We start from the raw sequence: 8,678 nt of genomic DNA, 5'->3' as shown, positions 1-8,678 counted from the left end.
GAAAAAAAAAAAAACAAAAAAAAAAAAAAAAAAAAAAAAAAAAAAAAAAAACAACTAAAAGTAAAGCTACTATATGATCCAGCAATCCCATTCCTGGTTATATATACAGAAAATATAAAAACTCTAATTTGAAAAGATACGTGCACCCCATGTTCATAGCAGCACTATTTAAAACAGCCAAGACACGGAAAAAAAAACAGTTACCCATCAACAGAGGATTGATTTGAGAAGATGTGGTATATATATAATGGAATATTACTCAGCCATAAAAAAAGAATGAAATATTGCAATTTACAGCAACATGGATGGACCTAGAGAATATTATACTTAGTGAAGTAAGTCAGACAAAGAAAAATATATGATATCACTTACATGTGGAATCTAAAAAGTAATACAAAGGAATCTCTATACAAAATAGAAACAGACTCATAGACATAGAAAACAAACTTATGGTTACCAAAGGGGAAAGGATTACGGGAGGGATAATTTAGATTTATGGGATTAACAGATACAAACTATTATACTTAAAATAGATAAGAAACAAGGATATACTGCATAACATAGGGAGTTATATTCAGTATCTTGTAATAACTTGTAACGGAAAATAATCTGGTAAGAAATATACATGTATAAATATAACTTCAAATATATATATATATATATTTATATTTACAATGTTGTATTAGTTTCAGGTATACAGTGAAATGATTCAGTTCATTTTGCTCTACACCTGAAACTAACACAACATTGTAAATCAATTATACTTCAATAAAAGAAGCTTCCCCCTATGTTTACTTCTGTAATTTTATGGTTTCTGGTTTTACATTTTAGATGTTAATCCATTTTGAGCTTATTTTTGTATATGATATAAGGGTCCAATTTCATTCTTCTGTATGTGGATATCCAGTTTTTCCAACACTATTCATCAAAGACATTATTCTCTCATTGTTTGTTATAGACACATTGTTGAAGATCAATTGACAATAGATGCATGTATTTCTATCTGAGCTCTCTATTCCATTGGTCTATATCTCTATTTTCATGTCAGTACTTAACTATTTTGATTACTGTAGCTTTGTAATATATTTTGAAATCAGGACTTGGAATGCCTCCAACCTTATTATTTTTTATCAAAATTGCTTTGACTATTCAGGGTCCTTTGCAGTTCCACATGAACTTTAGAATTCTTTTTTCTATTACTGTAAAGAACACCATTGGGGTTTTGATAGGAGTCACATTGAATCTGTAGGTCATTTTGAGTTATGGATATCTTAACAATTTTAATTTTACCAATCCACGAACATGCGATATCTTTCCATATGGAAAGATGTCTACCTTCTTTAATTTCCTTCATTGGTGTTGTATAATTTTCTGTGTACAAGTCTCTAACCTCATTGGTTAAATTTATTCCTAACTGTTTTATTCTTTTTGTAGCTATTTTGAATTGTATTGTTTCCTTCATTTCTGTTTCAGATACTTTGTTGTTTGTGTTTAGAAACATGAGTGATTTTTCTCTTTTGATTTTGTGTATTGCAAGTTTACTGAATTCTTTAATTAATTCTAAATCCTTTAATTAGGTCAGTTTTTGTTTGTTTAAAATTTGGTGTTGAAGTAAGTTCAGAAAGAGAAAAACAAATACTGTATGTTAACACATATATATGGAATCTAAGAAAAAAAAAAGTCGTGAAGAACCTAAGGGTAAGACAGGAATAAAGACACAGACCTACTGGAGAATGGACTTGAGGATATGGGGAGGGGGAAGGGTAAGCTGTGACAAAGTGAGAGAGTGGCATGGACATATATACACTACCAAACATAAAATAGATAGCTAGTGGGAAGCAACCATATAACAAAGGGAGATCAGCTCAGTGGTTTGTGACCACCTAGAGGGGTGGGATAGGGACGGTGGGAGGGAGGGAGACTCAAGAGGAAGGAGATATGGGAACATATGTATATGTATAACTGATTCACTTTGTTATAAAGCAGAAACTAACACACCATTGTAAAGGAATTATACTCCAATAAAGATGTTAAAAAAATTGGTGTTTATATATATGATCATATCATCTGCAAATGAAGATAACTTTTTTCTTCCTTTCTGTTTTGGGTGCCTTTCTTTTACTGAAGTGTAGTTGATTTACAATGTTGCATTAATTTCTGTTGTAGAGCAAAGTGATTCAGTTATACATACGTATACATTACATTCTTTTTTATATTCTTTTCCATTATGGTTTATCACAGGATATTTAATATAGTTCCCTGTGCTATACAGTAGGACCTTGTTTATCTACTCTATATATAATAGTTTGCATCTGCTAACAGTAAACTCCCAATCCATCCCTCCCCCACACTCCCTCCCCTTTGGCCATAAGTCTGATCTCTATGTCTGTGAATCTATTTTTGTTTCACAGATGGGTTCATTTCTGTCACATTTTAGATTCCACATATAAATGATATCGTATGGTATTTGTCTTTCTCTTGCTTACTTCACTTAGTATGATAATCTCCAGGTCCATCCATGTTGCTGTAAATGGCATTATTTCATTCTTTTTTATGGCTGAGTAATATTCCATTGTATATATGTACCACATCTTCTTTATCCATTCATCTGGCTATGGACATTTAGGTTGTTTCCATGTCTTGGCTATCATGAATAGTGCTGCTATGAACATAGGGGTTGCATGTATCTTTTTGAATTTTAGTTTTGTCCAGATATATGCCAAGGAATGGGATTGCAGGATCATATGGCAACTTTCCTTTAAGTTTTTTAAGGAAACTCCATACTGTTTTCCATAGTGGCTGTACCAACTTACATTCCCACCAATAGTGTAGGAGGATTCCCTTTTCTCCACATCCTCTCCAACATTTGTTGTTTGTAGACTTTTTAATGATGGCCATTCTGACCAGTGTGAGGTAGTACCTCATTGTAGTTTTGATTTGCATTTCTCTAATAATTAGTGATGTTGAGCATCTTGGGTGACTTTTATTTCCTTTTCTTGTATAATGCTATGGCTATGAGTTCCAGTACTATGAAGAAAAGAAAGGGGAAGAGTCAGCTTCCTTACCTTGTGCTGGATCTTAGGACAAAAGCTTTTAGTTTTTTGCTATTGATTGTGATGTTAGTTGTTGTCATGTATGTCTTGTGTTGAAGTAAGTTCTTATATACCTACTTTGTTGAGCATTTTAATTATGAATGGATACTGAACTTTTTCAAGTGCTTTTACTCCATCTATTAAGATGATCATACAGATTTTTTCTTAAATTTGTTAATGTGTTTTATCACGTTCATTGATTTAAGTATATCGAACCATCCTTGCATCATCCCAGGGATAAGTCCAACTTTCCAGACGCGCAGGCTCAGCGGCCATGGTTCATGGGCCCAGTCGCTCCGCGGCATGTGTGATCTTCCCAGACCGGGGCACGAACCCGTGTCCCCTGCATCGGCAGGCAGACTCTCAACCACTGCGCCACCAGGGAAGCCCCCTATAATCTTTTTAATGTACAGTTGAATTCAGTTTGCTAGGATTTTATTGAGGATTTTTGCATGTATATTCATCAAGGATATTGGCCTATAGTTTTCTTATCTTGTGCTTTGTTTGGTTTTGATATCAGGGTGATGCTGTTCTCATGGAATGAGTTTGGAAGTGTTCCTTCCTCTCCCATTTTTTGGGAAGATTTAAGGAGAATTAATATAAATTCTTTGGATGTAGAATTCACTTGTGAAGACCTCTGGTCCTGGGGTTTTCTTTGTTTAGAGATTTTTGATTACTGATTCAATTTCCTTATTTTTTATTGATCTATTCAAGCTTACTATGTTTTAATTCAGTTTTTGTAGGTTATGTTTCTAGGAATTTATCCATTTCTTATAAGTTGTCTAGTTTTTGGCATATAACTGTTTATAATTGTCCCTTATAATCCTTTTTATTTTTGTGGCATCCATTGTAATGTCTCTTCTCTTATTTCTGATTTTATTTACTTCAATCTTCTGTGACATTTATTATTGATTCCTTCATCAAATCAATAAATGATTTGAGTACCAGTATGTGCCAGACAATAGATTACACCAGTAGCCTTGTATTCATTGTAATCCATCTTGCATATCATGGCTAGATCATTTCAACATTCAGATTTGATCAAGTCACTCTCGAGTTCAAAAGGTGTTTAGTGTTGCACACTCCCCCCACCCCCCAACCACTGCCTTCTGGCAGTGGTGTACCAAGAGGAACAGGGCAGTGGGAGATGTCATAGCCAGAAGGAGTATCTTATCATTGACTTACAACTGGAACATGATGATAACAAAGAGCAAACTTTTAGTTTATTTTGTTTTAAAATTCTTTATAGTCAATGCATCCCCCTTATTGCCTATATCTGAGGCAGACTACTCTCACTGCCCCCCTCTTTGGTATGTCACTACATTTCATGCTAAAATCCAAATTCTTTAGTCTGGCCTTTGTAATAGGGACCATCTCATGGAAATTCTATAAAGATTTTTACAGAATTCAGGATGGCTGATCCCATGCCCCATGCATAATTTATGGTACTTCCTACCGGCCCATGCCCCCAACTGACTGGGTTGCTTTTCACCTACTGTTCTACACATCTAAACCTACCCATGTTTCAAGCTTAATGCCTTCACACTAGCGCACAGATTATTAAGCCTTGGAACTTATATCATACTTTGTCACATAGCTAATATGTACATTTTTTTTTTGCGGTACGTGGGCTTCTCACTGTTGTGGCCTCTCCCGTTGCGGAGCACAGGCTCGGGACGCGCAGGCTCAGCGGCCATGGCTCACGGGCCCAGCCGCTCCGCGGCATGTGGGATCCTCCCGGACCAGGGCACGAACCCGCGTCCCCTGCATCGGCAGGCGGACTCTCAACCACTGTGCCACCAGGGAAGCCCCTAATATGTACATTTTATATTATTATTTTCCTTTTGTATGTTTTGTTTTTCAATATCGATGATGTATTGATGAAGGTCATGAGTTGAGTTGTGCCACATGAAGTGTATTAGCACAAACAGGAGCCTGTTCAATGATAATAAAAGGTAACAGCTTTTGCAATAGGAAAAATTGGTCTCCTTGCTGAATTGTGTAATCTGTGTATTCTAGCAATGAGCTCTTATCACCACAGGGTGTCACTGCTTTACAAGTCAAATTTTCTTCATTTGATTGTAGAGAAGATAGAAGTAGGAGAAATTCTTGAGAGATTGCAACAAAATATATAGCAGTGTTTGGAGGTGTGGAAATGGAATGGAATTATATAGACCAAACTGAAAAATCCCATTTACACACTAAACACCATCTACAGTCTCATTCTCCTTTCCACTGGTAATTTGCTGTGTAGTCTTCCAGATCTTTTCTCTTTGTTTGGGGGTTGTGTGTGTGTGAGAGAGGGAGAGAGAGAGAAACAGAGAGACAGACACAGAGACACAGAGGTAGAGGAGTTTAGAGAACATAAATGGGATCCTACTCTGTGTGTGTGTATGTGTGTGGTGCATAGCCATTCAGTAGCTTTTTCTTTTCATTTTATAACATTTCATTGACCATCTTTTGTTCTCACTACATCCAACTCTATCTCATTCTTCTTAGCAGCTAATGCAGCAATTTCTGTATATTGAAATGATCAGTAATTGGCATATTTAATCCTCAAAATAGTTGCCTTGGTATTGTCCACAACTGTGAGTCAGAGTGAATTCCATTCTGTTGCCCATTGTTTGAAAGCTGTACAGTTAATTAGTAAGCACTTAGGAGGATTGATAAGTGTTGAGCAGTAAGTTGAAAAACAGCATATGCAAACCAGATTGCCACCAGAATTTACAACAACATAAAATAAAATGCTCTGGAGTATTTATAAGAAGAGAAGAAAGAGCCAAAGTAAGAAAGACCATTAAAATACCAATACATTTTGTACAGGTTGGCTAAAACGTTCATTCGAGTTTTTCCATAAGATGTTACAGAAAAACCCAAACGAACTTTTTGGCCAACCCAATACCTACATTATCTCTTATTTATGATTATAAGATTATACATGCTCATCATAGAAGATGGGAAGTAGAGAAGCACATTAAAAAGAAAACAATTGTTACCCTAACCCCATAATCTTAACTTAACCATAGTTAATATTTACTTTTTGCTCATACCGTCTTACCTTTTTACGTTTAAAATTTTATTATAAGATACAGCTACATGATTTTTAAAACATTCCAACAATACAGGAAGGTGAAAAGTAAAAATCCTCTTCTCACCTGATTCTCCTCTTCTCTTCTCATTCTCATCCTCACTTTTCAGATATTCACTCACTGTTAATAATTTCTCTCATAATTTATATTTAAGTGTGTTGATATTGCCTTTATTCTGAGTATATAAATATGTGTTATGTGACATATACACCATTATGGGGTTATACTGTGTTAATGTTTTTTATATTACTTTTTTTTTCACATAGTTTTCTACCCAAAGCATACATATTCCATATATAACCCAGGTGCAACCTGGGGGTACTGAGCAAGCATGTAACTATTTCAAAAAGTTTGACTTGACACTTCCCCTCACCCCACTCCATGCCACTGAGTTTCTGATCTTTTACAGAAAAAGGCCTGTAGTCTTAACTGAAGACCCATTCCAGTGAACCACACATTCTTCCTGTGTGTATGGCTCTATTTTAGACTATTATTTTTGGGGAGCTATTAGAGGAGAAAATACAGTTACTACCGTGTGGTATAGTGGAAAATGTCAAAGATTTGGGTTTTGATCCCAGCTTTATCATTTATTGGCTGTGTTTAAAGGATAAAATGTTTCATACAACCTTGTGAGATATTTTTATCCCTCTTTAGAGATGAAAAAAGAGATCCAGCCAGGGAGAAGTGACTTATTTAAGGTCACACAACTACTATGTACTAGAGCCAGGATTCAAGCAAAGGCCTGTTTGAGGCACAGCCTATGTGTTTTCCATTCAACCATCGTGGCTTCTCTTTGGGACTTCAGTAAAGGTGAAAGAGAACATGTCTTTAAAGTGATTGCTTAATTTTTTGACTTTATAAAAGGTTATGCACTCTGTTATCTTTTCGGGATCCAAACGTCTCTTTTCTGACTCCCTTTGTTTTGTCATATTCCCTTTTTTAGGAGAGAAGCCTTATAAATGCACCTGGGATGGCTGCTCCTGGAAATTTGCTCGCTCAGATGAGCTAACCCGCCATTTCCGCAAGCACACAGGCATCAAGCCTTTCCGGTGCACAGACTGCAATCGTAGCTTTTCTCGCTCTGACCACCTGTCTCTGCACCGCCGGCGCCATGACACCATGTGAGCAGCACAGACTGCACTAGAAGAGCTGCACTGGTCTCTTTCTTGTGTGTGTGTGTGTGTGTGTGTGTGTGTGTGTGTGTGTGTGTGTGCGTGCGCGCAATGGATCATGACCATCTTTTCCTCTTTGACTCAGCTTGCCTCTGGGATGGGATTGGAACAGTTCACTGAGCCAGGCTGACGAAACTGGAGGAAAATATAGCTGATCTTCCATAGGGACTCTTTATATTCCACGTTCATTTCTCCACTGACTAGTCCCCAGTTTTTTCAACCTCCGCATGGGTTGAATTCCAGTGCGGCACCCATGGTTGCCCCCCTCCCGTCCCTGTTATGAGATAGGACATTTTTCCTACAATAAGAAAACAGGAATCAAATTCAAGGCTGTGAACAAACATACGCTGCTTTTTGTTCTTATTTTCCTCTTGTTTTATAGAATTCTTATCATATTTCTGAATCAGTACATCAAAGTTGTTGGTAGTGTCCTAAATTGACTTTTTTCAAGTTCCTAGACAGAAGAGGGCATAACATTGTAGTTGGCTGGTAAGATTTACAGGGATTTGGGTCCTGAGTATAGGGCACATTCTCAGTGAATAAGCTGAGTCCCATACCAAGCTCCAAGGTTTTGTAAAGCCAATCCTATTTGTTCTTACAGTTTGGTTTTCAGACAGTGCTGGTGCTTCTTGCTTCTTTAGTCCATCAAAGGGAATGAAAGGATCTTTTTGTTCTTCTTTTCCTCCTCTTCTTCCTCCTCCTCCTTCAGGATTAAAGATTTTGCTGCACAATTACATTCTTTGTTTTGTTAAATTTGAACAAAAATTCAAAGCACACATCGACGTGCCAGTAGGGTAAAAAGTGTTCCAGGAGAGTAAGTTGGGCAGTGACAGGAACAAGTAGACCCAGGATGATCCTGAAAACAAATAGAGGAGGACTTTTTATGGATAGGATATCAAAAGTGCTATAATCACAAGTCTCATTCAAATGGCAATCTGTTGAGACAATGTCTTGAGGGGCTACACTGTACTGTTTATTCTTCTGTTTACATAAAGCAACTGTTATGTGCATATTGCATGATGAGAAATTACACACTGGGGCCATGTTATACAGAGGTGAGGGGTTGGAAGAAAAAAATGTGTTAAGTACATGGCATTATTAGCATGCATTCCTATGTTTCAAATGGAACTATAAGAGGCATTTAGTGAAAACTGACAAACAGAAAGCAATTTGATGTTCTGCAACTGCTATGAATATCTAAGCCATTTATTTTAGCCATTATAGCATGTTGCATAATATACACACTTGTTTACCCAATCAATGTTTTATAATAGTCTCTGGGACATAAAACCCTCTGTTCCAGGCCCTGGACCTCAGATCTACCT

General features: G+C 36.7%; 1 protein-coding gene across 2 annotated transcripts in view; it reads left to right on the top strand.

The window, feature by feature from the left end:
- The window catches only part of KLF8 (KLF transcription factor 8), a 63,733-nt gene extending 56,427 nt beyond the window's left edge, over positions 1-7,306 (top strand). For both annotated transcript variants that reach the window (XM_024739783.1, XM_024739782.1), the window contains exon 5: positions 7,125-7,306. In XM_024739783.1, the coding sequence (XP_024595551.1) occupies positions 7,125-7,306 (182 nt within the window). The remainder of the gene's footprint in view (positions 1-7,124) is intronic.
- Positions 7,307-8,678: the final 1,372 nt, after the last annotated feature.

The sequence above is a fragment of the Neophocaena asiaeorientalis genome, unplaced genomic scaffold, assembly GCF_003031525.2.
Source record: "Neophocaena asiaeorientalis asiaeorientalis breed wild unplaced genomic scaffold, Neophocaena_asiaeorientalis_V1.1 scaffold542, whole genome shotgun sequence".
Taxonomy (NCBI): Eukaryota; Metazoa; Chordata; class Mammalia; order Artiodactyla; family Phocoenidae; genus Neophocaena; species Neophocaena asiaeorientalis.
This window is presented reverse-complemented; position numbering and strand designations above follow the sequence as displayed.